Source organism: Phaenicophaeus curvirostris, chromosome 2 (assembly GCF_032191515.1).
Source record: "Phaenicophaeus curvirostris isolate KB17595 chromosome 2, BPBGC_Pcur_1.0, whole genome shotgun sequence".
Classification (NCBI taxonomy): Eukaryota; Metazoa; Chordata; class Aves; order Cuculiformes; family Cuculidae; genus Phaenicophaeus; species Phaenicophaeus curvirostris.
This window is the reverse complement of record NC_091393.1, coordinates 115,603,806-115,620,870: the sequence shown is the minus strand read 5'-3', so window position 1 is coordinate 115,620,870 and position 17,065 is coordinate 115,603,806. Positions and strand designations below refer to the sequence as shown.

General features: G+C 37.6%; 1 protein-coding gene across 1 annotated transcript in view; it reads right to left on the bottom strand.

Annotated features, from left to right (window-relative positions):
* Positions 1-17,065, bottom strand: part of NOL10 (nucleolar protein 10) — a 52,674-nt gene that overhangs the window by 13,305 nt on the left and 22,304 nt on the right. Inside the window, exons 14-17 of the mRNA XM_069850510.1 lie at positions 3,352-3,478; positions 1,628-1,707; positions 1,360-1,458; positions 616-705 (exon numbers count right to left, since the gene is read on the bottom strand). Coding sequence (XP_069706611.1) covers positions 616-705; positions 1,360-1,458; positions 1,628-1,707; positions 3,352-3,478 — 396 coding nt within the window. The remainder of the gene's footprint in view (positions 1-615; positions 706-1,359; positions 1,459-1,627; positions 1,708-3,351; positions 3,479-17,065) is intronic.

Here is a 17,065-nt window from a genome sequence, read left to right as displayed (position 1 = left end):
GATTTCATTAGACACCATGTGAAGCTAATACCTTCCTTTTATGAATGCTGTATTCCTGCAAGAATTAGCACCTATGAAGTGCTACGCATAGAAAGCCCCTTCTCCCACTATATGCTTCTTTTTTTAATTTATACTACGCTTAGGATAAAAATGTATTATTTTCAACATCAGGAAGAATTCCTGTTGCCTAAGAGTAAACCATTTTGGCTATTTTATAAAAGGTAGTTAACTGTGTGTGCCAAGAAAGGCAATTGTACCTTTGGTTTTAATGTAACATCTGTCTTGTCATGGTCACCACCAAAATACCAACTAACACAAACAAATTTGGTATCGACTCTGCATTTAGCTGGCTTCTGGAGTCCTACGAAGCCATATCTTCATAGAATTTCAACATGTTAAGCTTTAAGTTACTACACAGCCTTTTTGGTGCTGCAGCTACAGCAAAAAAAAAAATCCCTTAGTAGGTTATAAGTTATTTACGAGAAATAGAAATGATGGAATTTTTAATCTGTCCAGATAACAAAAAATACCCAATCCAACAACAAAAAAATCAATACTGTAAGTATTATTGTTTCTGTGACCCCGGTCAGAGAAGTCTCCAAAACAAATGCTCACCTTCTGTTTCCTTTTTCTAGCAACCTGCTGCTCTTCTCCTTCCTCTTCAATCAATTTGAGTGCAAGCTCTTTATTGACTTTCGGAAGTTTCTGAAGAGAGGAAAGCAATTAATCAGTAAATTACTCTTTTACACATGCAAAAACCTACATGCTTTACATTCAAACTGTGATTAAGAGAGAATTCTTATTCAGTCCTGTAATTCCTGCTGAAAAGCTCTGTGCCTGGTTCCAAGTATTTCTAGGTACTAGTAAAGCAATAGCACTTTAGGAGAAAATTTATACAGAACTTCTGTATCCTTTTTTTCCTAGCAATTCATCAGCTTCAGTACTTTAAAAGCAATTATCTCTCCTTGTATGCTGAATAAATTCAATCTAGAAAGCTACTAGTTATAAACATAATACTATTTTTATATATGTCTTTCCAGAGTATTATGTTTTAATGGCTTAAGTAATTTAGCTTAATGACAGAAGTAGAAACTGCAGGTTTTGCCAGCGGCTTATCCACTCCAGTGGCAAATTTGATGAAAGCTGCTCTTCTACAGTTTGATATCAGTCTCTCTCTCATCTGTGAGAATCACATGCATGGGAATTTCATGGTTCCATTCAAAAAGTTCTATAAATAACTCTGTGTCTCTGATGGCAAACAACCGAATCAAGTCATTACATCTCTGAGATGTACTTAAGAATACAGTATTCTTTATGCATAGTTTTCCCAGAAGTATACTCACTGTTTACAGAATTTACCTTTAGTTGAACTCTCTGTGCACGTGTTTCTTCTATCTTCTGCCTTATTTTCTCTCTTCTATATTCTTCATAGGCAAAGGGGTTTGCCATCATTTTTGCCTTTGAATAAGCAGGAGGAAGTAAAGAGAAAATACCATTAACACAGGACACAGTCCGTTACTTCAAGAAAAGAGAAAACACAAAACAAATCTCACGAAAAACACCCAAGAAAAGCTCAGCACACATTTATGGTCAAGAGTAAAAATTGACAAGAATCAGCCTTATATACCTTATGATAAAGTCTAATGTCCATGAAAAAGCCATGCATATATGCTCTGAGCAATGATGATCCAATGAGATGAGCAAGGCCTGGGGAAAAAAAATTACAGAGGATTTCAGAGAGCCTTCTTATATAAATAACTCCTATTCCAAGCTAGCCGCTTTACTTACCTGATTCAAGACAAACCAGCACTGCCAACTCAACACATCAATCCAACAGTCACTTCCAATACATCAAGTAAAACCATGAAAAAAAAATCAGTTTGGCCAGCAAGAAATCTGAACTTCTTCAGAGCAACAAAAGCCCTTTTTCTTGTCTTAATATATGCTACTGTGCACTTCTTAAAGAAATGCCCACATGCACTAAACTCCATAAAAGTTTTCAAAGAAAATTCAAGAGGATTTTTTTGAAAGTCCATAGATGTTTGACAAGCACTTCTTGAGTGTGGAATAGAGATGTTTTTAGTTAAGAGTTTTGCCCTGGGTCACTATCTTTGAAGAAACAACATGTTGAAAAAATATGGTACCACATCAAGTCATAAAAATGTCACCCCAGGCCCTAAACTAAGTAAGAATGAAAATATTTGAGAGTGCTCCGATTTTTCTTCCATATATCTTCACAAAATTCCATAACTGAGAAAAGGAAAAGCTTTTTATAGTAAAAAAATCCTCTACAGACCCCAAATCTTTAGAAACTAAGAATTAACAAACTACTTTGAGAACTAAATGAAAAAAAAAAAGTGAGAAACTGCTGTGCATCTCAGAAAGCAAAGCTGTCTCTAAAAATGTTTTTAACTGTTTCCAGGAAACAACCTCCCTGCATATTCCCAAATATGAGTACTCCAGCTAGTAATACAAATAGACACTGACATACGAGATACAAAATATCCCTTACACTGGTTCTTCATTCAAAACCTTGTAATTATAGGGAAATTAATTTGACTGGGTTATAGTGAATTTAAAACAGAATAAGTATTCTCAGTCCAGTGTCTGTGTAGATAACACTACATTGCCTTCTTGCCTTACAACTGGGATAAGGGTCTGTGGGCTACATTCCAACCATCTACTTTAGAACTCTAGGTGCTTTGGATGACCTCCTCCTTGCATGGCCTCATGCCAGGCCAAGCCCAACTCCCATATTCAGAGGCAAATTAATTAAAGCGGAGGAGAACATTGCAATCAAAACATGTAACAGACAGAAAAAGGACTAACTACTTTGGGAGAAGCATGCCTACCTTTCTCTGCTATATAATTTTCAGCATTCTAATTTCTTGAAACCGTGTTTCTATTAGCCCTAGAGCATTTCTCTTTTCTGGAAATGACTACATTCAAATAAGGCCTTTGGAAGATTTTGCTGTGAGTCTCGAAACACTGAGCACCTCAAAAATATTTCAAAAACTAAACCAACTTCTCCTCCCTATGCCTTCCATTTAGCATCTGAAAGCACACACAACATATTCATAGACATACTATATCAGGAAATACCAACCATCTTCATGGCTGATAGAAGATGACAGTTGGAGAAACACAAATATCTAGTGTTGCACTGGTTGGGAACCAAAGAACATAAAGCCACCAGTCTGGGATATTAATAACCAAGGCGACTGGAGGAAACTACTGCCAGTGTCTTTCTGACAGTCCTCATGCGTCACAATGGAATTACAAAATTTACATGTGCAAACAATCAAACAGTGATCAAAATCATCAGCTAAAGAGGATATTCAACTGTTTTACCTAAATTTTCAAGGTCTTTTCTGGTAACGAATTTGTAATCATCATAAACCGTGCTTTCTGGATTCTCTTCCAGTTCTTCAGTCAAGTTGTCCAAGAAGGAACACCATTTTGGGGCAGGTCCTAAAACCTGTAGATATTAGAGAAAGTTAAAACATTCCATGTTCTAACAGCAAAAAACACTACAGCTAAGCTCTCGGCTACTGTGCTGTAATGGAATAACAAATTAATCCCTCTGAAATCAAACTGACCTTAAAAGCAACGGCAGTTAGAGAATACAATTAAACCCACTGGTTACATTACCAATAAAGAGTACTACAGATATATAAGTATTATTTTAATTTAGGTCACCTACTTGAGACCAACAATCTAGAGGCTTTAACTGTTTCAAATGGTCACAGTCCGATTGATTTATTAAGAGCTTATTATGAACTAATGGCACTAGATAGCAACTAATCTGTAAAGCACCGCTGGATCTTGAACTCATTAGGTTCACTGCACAATCATGTTAAATCCTATCCTACCCTACTGATTTTCATAAAAACACTACAGATATATTTAATGTATTTTTTATTCAGGGATAGACCCAGACTGCATAAACAGATAACGGGAAATATTTAAAAAAAATATGCATATTTCCACCATGAGGCAAAGGATTTATTTGAACGATATTATATTGCACTATCAATGTACTTTTCCATACCAATTTCCCCCAATTTCCCAAGTTAACAATTAGCTCCCTTCACTTTTCCCTCCCGCTGCTGTGACTGAAATTCCTCTCTGTCCTGATGCATGATGCACTCAACTGTTCCAGTATCATTATTTCAGTAGGTGAGTTAGCTGAATGGAAAAATCCAAAACGACATTCTTCTCTCTAGAGCAAATCAGCCGATATTTTAGAACATAAATTGGCCAGTTTACTCCTAGAGTGGGACTTCTGATTTGTTTGCTAAAAATTCATGTTAAAAACTCAGCAGTCAATATGGCCAGAGGAAAGGTCGTGATGCAACAACATTTTAAGATCCTATTTGAATATGGAAACAAGTAGAAGTGATTTTATCTACATAAAATACAGTCTGTTTTAAAATGATATTGTGGTAACAGTCTAAGACAACACTGTTCATTTATAAAGAAGCGTGTTACTGCGCATTCAAAAGCCTTCTTTTGAAGACAATTACATACAAAAATATTACCAAATTGTATTTTAGACCATAATATTGTAGACTGTGACACTCCAGACAATAACATTGTATTTTAGACCACTACAGCCTCTGTATCAAGCATGGTTTATCTTCACAAGATTTCAGCCCTAGCCAAGAACCATAACACAGCAAATGACGAAGTACACTTTTTTCTTCTTTTAACAGTGCTACATATTTTATTCTATTTAGTAAGAGCTTCCAAGAAAGACCTAAGATGTCACTAACAGGAAAGACTTTACCTACTAATGAATTAACGAAATCTCCACGTCTGCTCCAATAACATCTTAAACACTAGAAAACATTCAGATCGGTTTCTTGCCAACATTGCAGCAGCTTTTGTCCCATCTTGTCTCCATCCAGATTTAAAATTTTTCAGTTATATTCCCAAAACCCACTTCTTGAAATCTAAATGACAAACTTTTATATTAATAAGAAAGCAGTCTAAATGCATTGAATGTACCACTAGTTTTCATGCATTCAAGAAATTATTTCTTTGTGCTTCATTTCCAGACCATGAAAGCATGACCAGGGTGGAGGAATCTTCTCTAAAACTTACCCACAGTTTTGTTTTGTATGAAACAGTTTGTCGTTCTTATAAAAAACAAGTTGCTTCCTAACTAAACAAAGCTTCTCTTGTAATAAAATTTAAGTATTAATTTCTCTGCTGAAGATTATTACAAATGAGATTAGAGAATCCTTGACTCACATCCATTTCCACTGAATAAAAAGTTCCCCTTCACTCCACCTTGCTGACTCATCATGTAAAGATCTCTATCACTTCAATAAACCTTTTCCATTACTTCCATGTTTAAGACACTATCTGCTCAAGCCTTACAAAGTGCATGTTACTCATTGAACTCAGGCCACTCCAACCAGCTAGGGCAATCCCCCAATGAAATCTTCAAATGTGCAAATCTTTAAATTAATAAACAAAGCAGAAGTCTCACAAATAAGGGAAAATAGTTCATCTGCTCTTCAGCTGAGCCTCCACTCACTGTTCCAAGTATCCTTGTACTCAAAACCTGATATTGAGAGCAAAACCTTTCATGGCATGTAACCTGTGCCATGAAACACATACAGACAAACGACCTGAATATTCATTATGATCTGTGGAGCGAGTTGGATGAACAGATCACAAGTAGGGGGAAATGAGATAATTTAACAGAAAAAGCAGTGGCAGAATACCAGGAAAAAATAGAAAGTCCAACTATTATTCATATTTCACATGTACACTGTCAAAAAGAAAAACCCTACAGAGATGCCTGTTTATGTTTTACTGCCGTATTTCTCTCTCTCCCACCCTACTGAAATAACTTGCCTACCTATCCTAGGACACCTTGGGAGCTTTGCTTTGTACATTAAAACGGAACATTTTTTAAAGCTTCGGAAGAAACAGAGTAGGCAATCACTAACAGGCACGATGACAAAAACATAAACAAGAAATGCCCTTCTCTTGTAATAGTAATTCTTCACAGAATTTAATTACCACTGCATTTTAACTGCAGAGTTTAATGCTTCTCTGTCATCCACTGCCAACTAACAGACATCCCAGTGCTGAGAGCACTGTAAAATGGCAGGTTCTGCCAATCTCTGCCCAGGTACGAAAGCCACCGGTCTGTGGATACACATAACTTGTCCATCCTCCTCCATGTCATGGGTTTCCATCCAGCCAGCACACAGCAGTAAACGTGGGAACCCTTGGAGCTCCTGCCACCCAGCACTGGCACCACCTCAGCCTGGTGCCCAGGCCCTGACAAAACCAGCAAAAGATCCATGAAGCTCTGGAGTCTGGGTGTACTAATTAACGTACTTGTCAATTTAGCTTGGGAACATTGAATTCTATCCTATCTAAGGGAGAAAATGCACTAGAATTCACAACAAGAACAAAAAAAAAGTTAGCAAGGTAGGTAGTCACACAGAGCTAAATTGACAAATGTCATTTCTACAGTGTTTATGATCTACCAAATAGGTTTCTCTACAAGTTTTAGAAGAGCTGCACACAGCTAACGGGAAAGCCATTAGTAAATGAGTGCATACCTACACTCAGCTTTTAGTCAAATATTTCATAGGACAGAAAAAATGTACATCATCAACAGTGACAACCAATATTTTTGCTATTTTCATTATTACTCTATTTTCAGTAAGGTAAGCGCTTCCTGAGACAATTTCCACCAAATCCTGGTGAAAATCAAGACTGTCTTTGAAAATGCTTTTGCTGGTCAACAGAAGAGCCTCAGCTAGAAGCTGGGCTGCTCCCTGCTTTCCTCCTTAACCAACTGCCACACCTCAAATCCTGTGTTCAGTCTTAGGCCCCTCAGCAGAAGAAGGACATTGACCTGCCAGAGCATGTCCAGAGAAGGACAACAAAGCGGGTGAAGGGTCTGGAGAACAAGTCTTATGAGGAGCAGCTCGGACTCTTTAGATCGGAGAAGGGAGATCTTGTCGCTCTCTACAACTACCTGAAAGGCGGTTGTAGGGAGGTGGATGTTGGTGTCTCTTCCCATTGACTAGTAACAGGACGAGTGGAAACGGTCTCAAGTTGTATCAGGGAAGGTTTAGATCGCATATCAGGAAAAATACTTTTAATAAAAGTGTGTCAAAGCACTGGAACAAGCTGCCCAGGAAATTGGTAGAGTCACCATCCCTGAAGGTGATCAAAATGTGTAGAAGTGGCACATCAGGACACGGTTTAGTAAGCACGGTGATGTTAAACTGACAGTTGGACTGTATGATCTTAGAAGTTTTTACCAACCTTAATGATTCTATGACGGGAAACAGCACCCGTGAGGTGACCAAAAAGCCACTCTCCATTGTATGTCAAGGTGTCCCATCACCACATTGCAAGACTGAGTGGCGGCTGGGTCATGGCGGGCAGGGGACACGGAGCAGGCAGGGACTTTGGTTTGCTGCTCCCCACAGGCCTCCCACAGTGAGCTTCCCACTGTGACACACACGTAATAGAGACATCTCACCACTGCCTTTTGCGTCTCACATTGAGCCACAAGAAGTAAAGATGTGGGCTTTATTAGTATTGTGCCATCAAATGCCAAATTTTTGTTAGTACACAATGGAATGTCTTTTTTTTTAAGTTTTAAACAGAAAACTAAATATGATGAGTAATCTAGTATGCAACTGAGCGGAGATGAGTACAAGATCAAACTGTTCAAGAAAAGGAAGTGAAAAATGTTGACAGAAAAGTATTTTTAAACGCTGTAAAACAACTTCAAAACCCACAGCTCTTCGCAATCTGTTTTACAAAATGTTTAATGTGCCTTGTAGCACTACAAAGGTTACATGGTACAACTCTGCAATGCCCTGTACTTGCAGCCATGCCTAATTCCTGAGCAATTCTGTAGAAAATAGTATCCTGTCATCAGTCTGCAATTCCACTGAAATTAATGAACTCTAGGATGGAGTAGGTATTATTCCCAACCCACAGCAGATGTTCTTTATCTTCAATCTGGAACACCAGACAACACTTGTACCCTTTTAAATGCCACTCAACAATGTGACAGCCAGCTCCACAGAGCCCTTGGAGCCACAAAAAACCTGTCTCTAATCATAGCTAATGTTCTTTCATCACATATATTAAAAGTAAAACTTTCTTCTGAAAATCTTCAAATTGCTTGTTGTGGTACCTTCTGCGGATTTTAGTTAGACTGTAAGACCTTCCCCAGGTAGCAAAAATGTACAATTACTGTTAAATCATCCGCTGCCATCCTATTTGAACACTGTTGACTACAATGAAAATGGCATCTCCTTAAGGATTTCAACAGAGCTCTGGGTACAGTGTATTGTGTAAGAGTACTAGTCAGGATGAGAATTTTAATAACTGTAAGGCAGGACAGGAACTGGCTAACAAGAAACAGTTTATGATGAAAGGGGAATTACTGCACAGAAAGGAGGATGTAACTGAAGCCCAAGGACTACTTTATTAAATATTTTCATTAACGACTGCCACTTATAGCAGGAAAATGCCAATAAAATCTGTCAGTGACAAACTGTCACAAAAGAAGTATCAAAATCTCTCAGGGAAAAAAAAGCTATCTTGAAATCAAAAATTCTGGAAATCGGATGAAATGTATAGCCTATCGCTATCAGCCGTAGGGAACAGAACAGAAAAAATTATACTTTCTGATCACAAGACAACAGAAGTCTTAAGGCCATTGTATTAGCATACAGTGGACTTAAAATACATCTTGTATGACTCCAGGCAATAATGTTCCAGATATACGACTGGAAACTGTCACAAGCACAGTGAAAGGCTGCTAGGATGGTTTCTGACACAGTGATGATTGCACAAGAACACAAGCATGAAAAGTTATCACGGTGGCACCGTAAACTAGAAAAGTTAGCTAAGCATCAGAGCAATGTGACTCCTGAACAGCCTTTTAATGGAGACGAGGAAGAAACAAACCAGCTTCATATGGCATCTGGCATATACAATCTGACTGCCTGTGACAAGATGGGACTGGACTTCATGATGTTACGTTCCCATCTGAAAAAACATAAGAACCCACACTTAAAGCACTTTAATTTCTTTAAATTAAATATATTTTATACATATGACTCAATGACCTCACACACATATTTACCTGTAGGAGACAAAAACAATTATTTGGAGGAGACGAAGAATAACAATAAAATCTTAATTTTGGTGGAGGTTTTTTTTAATAAAATGACACAATAAAAAGCATTTTAAACTTCTAGCAGGACACATTTGGTGGAGAAAGCAAGTGTACGTCTATGTATGCATATTCTCAGCTTCAATCATGCCATTTAACAGAAGATTACAGAAGGTCTAATGAGGGAGGAGGGAAAAATGGGTGATCCCCAGGGTGTGGGCAGTGATTGAAATGTGCAATAGCATTTTAACCATAATTAGCTCCCTAATTGCATAGCCAGGCTTAATTAATGCAATTACATGAGTAATTAATTACTATTCATTTTAAGAGTACCATTTTCAATGTTTTGTTCTCTAATTTTAAGAATTAGACAGATCTCAATACGTAATAACTTTGAAAAGTTTCCACCTATATGCATTGAAAAGGCAATAGAAGAAAGAATACCTTGTTATAATACCTTGTTAATAGTCAAGGTTACATCAATTGCAATTGGTAACACTCTGAAATCAGATGGATTATTTCTAGCCTGTAGACATGAAAATCTGCTGCTCTCCATTCTCGTTTCTATGGTTTTGGGCTTCAGTCATACCTAGCCCAAGAACTTCAGAGAGCGCAAGAGATTAGCTTGTGTTAGAAAAGAGCCTTAGCACCATCTCACCTTGTTATGTTTCTGTCTACTAGGTTTCCATACACAGTGCGTTTCCCTTAGCAACCAACATGCTCCAAACAATCTGTGATGTTCAATTTTATTCTGCCATTCTTTTCTAATCTACTTTCTCCCTATGAATCTTCTGCAATCAACACCAATTGTGCCTTGTTAATCTCGTGAGTAAACCCATTTAACGAAATGAATAAAATTCTTTAATTCTCTAAACTAAATGGGTTTGGGGAATAAACTTCAAACAAATCTCCCATATATTTTCATCTTCCATAATCTCATGCTTTCATTCACCCTACATTATATGGTATAGAGTTGATGCTTTTATGGTAACTGAACTTCCAAGGCAATCAAGTAGCTTGATGAGAACTTGAGTAGAGGTACGACCAAGAGACTGAACAGCACAGGCATAATACTGACAACAGCATTGTGCTTGGTTTTAAGCCCATACACTCATAAATTTCACTGAACTATACAATGAATTGGCTCTTTCTCTCATGCTAACTCCAGCACATCCAGACATTTTTGGCAGATTCATTAATCAGAGAGAGGTTGGTTTTCCCACCTTTCACTATGCAATGGAAGCTGCCAATTCAACAATTTGGAGGATTTACTCCTTAGAGAGCATGTTAAGCGAAATGTTGCTTTTAAGATCTTTCCAATGTTAAACAAAAGCTGCTGCAGGAACTTGCACACATCTTCTAGGAATGAGATACTAAATCTTTCTGCCCTTGTAGTTATCAGATAGTAAGCACTTCTTCTAATCCTAAGGAGTTTGGCTTTATAGTGGGTTTGGCTTTTTTTTTTTTTTAGTTCCATATTCTCTGATCTGACCGATATTGCAGTCAGTTAAGCAGTCACAGATCTACTTTCAGATCTGAGTATCTTCTTGGTGAAGCTACCATCTTTCGAAAGAGGGAACAGTCTCTCTTGCTCTTAATGTTGGGAAAAAATGCCCTTCATCATAAGAACATCAAATGATTTTTCAGCAAAGAAAGTTACTCCTTAAAACTGTAAATAAAGTTAACAGAATAGTTCTCTTCCTTCCAAGACAGGAAGGAAAAGGGATGCTTCTCACAAGTCATCTATAATTTACCAGCAATGGCATTAAGAGTAAGGGATAGGATGCTTTCACCAATATCCCTGCCATGTTCTGACATGCTATCACACATTAAGGGTAAACAGTCATCACTATTGTTGTAGATCTTTTTATTTATCAGACTCCCTACATGTTTTAGGTCTTTAGACAATCCGAGCCTAGATGATCTGAGGCCAGAAAAATAGAAACTTGAAGTACAAGAATCTGCTTTCACATTAAGTCAACTATCAAATAAAGCTCAAGAAGTAAGAAGAGACTGGCTTCTTAAAGGATTTGTTACACCAGGACCTGCTTCAAGTCCTTTCCCATAAGTATTAGCTGGAAATGGGATTGAAAGTTCCTGAAAGTCTGGTCTTATTTATTCTAATATAGCAGTTTCTACAGCATATCTGCTATAATAACAGAGGGACTTCGGTAAGTTACTTAAAAACTGTGCAATAAGCTCAGCTGAGACTCACTTCACAGGACTTTTGTACCATTCAACATCTTCTGTCTGTCTTTTTGCACATGAAAAAAAGGTGCAGAGCAAGTACAATCAGCTGATCTAATGCCTTGCTGAAGACAGAAGGCAGAAACCACATTGTTGGCCACCCATACCTCTCATTCCCTGCCACATCTGACTCCTGGGTCTGACCAACTTCTTTGCATAGGTTTGGGTATTTATTAGACCCTTCACGAAGCCAATTTACTGTTCAGTGTCTCAACGTCACTGAACCATTACAACACCCCCCCCCAATATAGGCACATTTTATATGAAGTTTAACAAAAAAACAAAACCAGAAAACTTCATTACGATATTCTTTGAAGAATAAATCCCTCACAAAGCTCTCCTGCGTTTACAGCTGTGACTGCACGGCCACAGGCAAAGCAATAACAAGCAGGAGACTTCATAAATTCTTTGGTCTTTTACTTACACAAGGAGAGAACTTCTACGCAGCTTCTGCCTGTTCCAACATGGTCTGTTTCTCAAAATATAACAGCATTTCTAGCAATACGAAGGGCATCGGCCATGAATGGATAAAATTTCCACCACCAGTAGAGATGAGAGTAACACATGTATTGATTTTGGTACATACATAACAGCCTCTGATTGCAATCTAAATTACCAAAAATGAAGAGATAAGATTAAGCCAAAAATGCACGTCCAATTCTCCATTTCTCTGATGGGACAGGAAACTTCTCAACCATCACATTGTGTGAGGATTAGACTCTCTTTAAGTGGCTGGGAACAACAAGGTTCTTGCATTACAAGCCAGATGTCAAGGAATGTTACAGCATAAATATCTTTTTGGTTTCCTGACTGTAACAAGCATGACCTGCATTCTAGGGAAATATGAGGGATGCTACAGATATAAAGGTAAAAGCAAATCCATCTGTAAGTCTACTCACATAAATGACAGACTACTGGAAATTCAGGAGCACCTGAGCATCTAATAAATCCTTACCATGGCAGCTTAATTGCTCCCTGCAAATCTGGGAGGGAGGAAGACTGCTCTGTGAGTTTATACAATGACTGCCAGACAGCACAAAGGGAAGGAAAGGCAACTACCTGTTGGGAATGTGCAGCTCCTCCAGACAGATAAAGAAGATAACCACCACATAAACCAACCTACACTTTACAGAGGATAATGCTAGAGAGAAGAAATTTTACATAACTTACGAAATAATTTTATTTGAGTTGGAAACATCTTTCAAATATATATATATATGAAAGCTTTCACATATTTGATGGTTTTATTTATCTCTCAGGTTTGTGTGACAGAAATCTTAAGTCCTCACAACTTTGTTGCTATTTTTGTATAAAATAGTCATGAATCACAACACATTTGGTTCACTACTGAATACAGATAAGCCACAAGAGTCACTTGTCTCTGCCTTCAAACAGAATTAAATGCTCACTTGAAATAATCACATAGAGAAAATTCTCACATGCTTTGCCTTTTCTGGTCCAAAAAGCTAAAAATGACACTTACTCTTATTACATGCTGACAGACCACAATATGGTACAAAACTGCCTTTCAGCAATTATATCTTCTCACTATCTGCGACTGCTTCTGTCTTCACTGACAGAAGCTGAGCAACTGCACCTCTACATTTTCAGAAACCACGTGAAGAATAGACAGCACAAAGGAAAGAACAAACGCAATTTAAGAAATAACAAAAATCTTTCAGAACTCAAGGCTTAAATTTTCTGCCATTTAGAAAGGGAAGCACACTCCTCCCTGAAAACTTGTTTGCGTTAAATAGGAACTCAATAACAGAGGGTCCCATACTGCCAATTGCTTAAGAAACAGTCACAAGACTAAAAAAACATGTATTAACTGGCAGAGCAATTGTCAACAGAACTGGCAGAGCAATTCAGTAAAACTTAGGTTTTTACAAGTTTGCTTCTTTGCTCTATGAAGGGTATGGTGTAAAATATATGGAAGTACAGGCTTAACAGCCAGCTTTCTGCTATCAATTAAAAAATAATTAAGAAGTGCTGCCTATCATACTATCATAGTATCACTCACAACAGCAGTAAGCAGGGATCATACAACTTTATAATCTATCCTATGTTGAACTACGACTTCATCAGCATCAAAAAACATCTAAAACAAGTTTTACAGGAAGATCAAAAATTGTTTCCTGATTATCGCACACATTGGTGCTTTCCTTCTAAACATGCATGAAAAGTGGTACAGCATCTTTCAGCCCGTGCATGGGAAATGGAGGATATCCTTTGCTGGGAATAAGCCCAGAGAGTTATTTTTCAGTTTGAAAGTGTTTAGGTTACAAGTAGGAAGCTCACATTTCTGTTTGTGAAGATAAACAACTTTTTTCCTATGCTTGTAAATACCGTGAGATAGGTAATGCATCACTCACGAGACATTCTTTTTATATTGTTTGCACAGTTTTCTGTGTAAAGGATTAGACTGTTCTGGATGGAAAACACAGTTCCAAAAGACTGATCTACCAAATCTGAAAAACACCCTTAAGGCCAAAGAAGCACTCAAGTGTCTTTTTGTTAATGAAAATTTTTTTCTTTTAACACTTGACAGCCCCAAAACACAACTGTAATACTCTACTTCGTAACAGCCCTGCTTCTCAATTGTTTCACAGTTCTCAAAATGAGCAAACTAAGGTTAAGACCAGCAATTCCCATTCCACGTCATAGCTACTGTATTTTTACTTTACCACATTTTTTTGCAGGGAATTAAATGCTTTCGACACTATATATTCAGGATATAAAAAAGATCTCTTAGTACAATTCAGTTTCATGGCTGCTTTCCACTTTAACTAAAACTTCCTAGCCAAGGGCTGTATTGAAGGAGATGAACTGTCTTGTAAAAAAATACGGCCTCATCATATGATATTCTAGACAACAATTGAGGCAGCTTTAATCCAGAATGACCTTCTACTGGCAATCAGAAGATATGAAAACATCCTAAAAAAAACCCCCAAAATCTCACACTCTAGTCCTATCTGTTCTATTAGCACCAAGATGACAGACACAAATATACAAAGAATTGCATCATTTCCTTCATAGCTTTTACCACACAGAAGCCAAAAATCAGTTGAGAAGATCTTGCTGGAACTCTAACAGCAACCATAAACCACCTGAACGACAGCTCCTACATAGAACATTGCTCTTAAGGGCATGAAGTACAAGGTGTGGACAGGTATTTTTCTCTAATTGCATCCCCACCATAAAAACACCCAGGAGACAGAAAAAAAATCAATTAGTAGATCCCAAAATAATGAAAAGATGAGAAAGTAAGCTCTAGAGTGAGAAAATTATTCTGAGAGGTTATGAACATAGAGGTAAGTGTGGAGCACACCACACAACAGAAACCTCACACACCTCTTTAGGTGAAAAATGAGAGAGTGTAAGGATAGATATTTGGTGATCATAACCCTCTGTAGAGGACTAGCAAGAGCACTCTGTCACCACACCGACAGAAAACACTAATCCCTGATCTAGTGGGATGTCCCTACCAACGACAGGGGGATTGGAACTAGATGATCTTTAAGGTCCCTTCCAATCCAAACTATTCCATGATGCTACGCTTTCAGATAAATGTTTTTTCTGTCTGTGTCTGAACTGAACACAACTCTTCAGTCAGTTCAGGCACGAGTAGGTTTAGAAACGGCTAACCTGGAAGCCGACAATTGAACCAAAGCATTTTCATCCTTAATTTACAATTTGAAGTTGTTCCAAACTAGTATAGAAAAAGAAATAAAAGGGTGAATGAAGATACTAAAAAACTGCCTTCACTTGTATTTCTTTCAGTACAAGTTTCCTCTACAGATTTGTTTCATCAACTATCCAGTGCATTAAATGAAAACATAGAGAGTTAGAATTTGGCACATTGACCTGTGATTATGTTATTCTGGGATTAACTATTAAGGAAAAACTCGCTTTTTCTACAGTTTTTCTAAAACTTTTTTGCCTAAATCTAAGGGGAAAATAACCCAAAAAACATGTTTGGGTTTTTTTTGAATAAGCATTTTTGATGTATATTACAAATATGGTGATGAAGAAAAATTAAAACAGCAAGTAGAGGACCTAAAAAAAGGAGAAATAAAATAATTTAAAACAACACGTATGAAAGGAAAGAAGTACCAGGAATGACTGGTTTAGTTCAAAAGCCACACAGTTTGATGAGGACAAAATTCATAAATATTTCTAGCAATAAGGAGATTCACATATCCAAAGCAAGTATTGTATTAGAAACCAGACCCATTAAAAAGATATTCTTGGAGAAACTGAATCATTGAGCAGGCAAGAAATACTTGCCCTTGAAACATTTCCAGTTTATAACTCCAAAACCCTTGAATTAGGTGCACGCTAGGATATCAAATGATTTTCCAAAACCACCTGAAAAGAAGCCAGAGACGCTCCAGGTTTTATTTTTTCTTAAAGAGCTTAATATCTTCTCTACACCAAAAGTACATTGCTTCTAGCCTCAACAGGGAGTTTTCTGCCAAGACTGCAGGAAAGTAAAAGAACTCCAGAACACAGAATATTACACTCAATTAATTACACATTTAATTGCTCTCTTAACAGCCTAATGAATAGAGCAAGTTTCAGTTTCAGTATGTATATGTAACCCAAAGTTTCAAGTCCACTAAAGCAGACAGGACTGATTTGAAATGCCCGTGTTAAGGTCAGACACATTCACGTAAGGCATAGTAAACAGAATAAATAACACGCTTTCAATCCAGAGCACATAGGTGGTAACAACGTTGGGGTTTTTATGTACAGCCTGACAAGAAGAACATTGTATATCACAGAAACTCACAGCCTCAATTAAACTTAGGAGAATTTGGCCCATCTTTGACCTCCAGCCATGGACCACGCGTGTCAGGGGAGCTTCTTCCCCTCTTCATTCCTTTGGCCAAGACCTGGTTGTACTATTGACTCAACTTACATTTCTCAGTCAGTAGTCTGAAAAGTATCCCAAGGCACACACAACTTTCATTTCAAACTTCCTGAGGCACACATCAAAGTGATGTACCAGGAAGCCAGCTGGCAAGAAGCAGGCTCCAAATGTTTGCACAAACTGCAAGTTAACTATTAAACTACTGGCAAACAGCCCAATTCCAGTCGGAGGCACTTGCCCTCATTAAAACCCAACAAACTAAAACGAAAACAAAGTCTCTAAGCTAAGCCACTCGAGATGTCACCTATGTAAAAAAAAAACATTTCATTTTCACCATCAGGTTCAATTTGGCTTTTAGTCATTCCCTGCATTGTGTACCTGCATAAGACAGCTTCTTGCCATTTAAAACCAAACCTGCCTGTCTTTTCTAGGAAAACAAAAACCAGCTCCTTTTCCCTCTTCTAACAGCTTTGCACAGAAAAAGATACAACTGTGGGTTGTTTTTTTTTGGTGTTTATAGAAAAGCATAGTTCTCTCAGACATTCCTAGTCTCAAATGTCATATCTATCTTGTTGAAAATTCTGCAGGAAAAGCTGAAGCACGTCATTTCATTAACGGACAATATTATGCTACCCATTGTCAACTCTTTTATAATCCTGAAGTTGAAGAGACAGTCATTTTTTTGGTTTTGCAATGGAAATTGAGCTTTGGCATTAGCAACGGAGAGAACGGGCACATGTACACAGATAATTCAGTCAGACATGAGC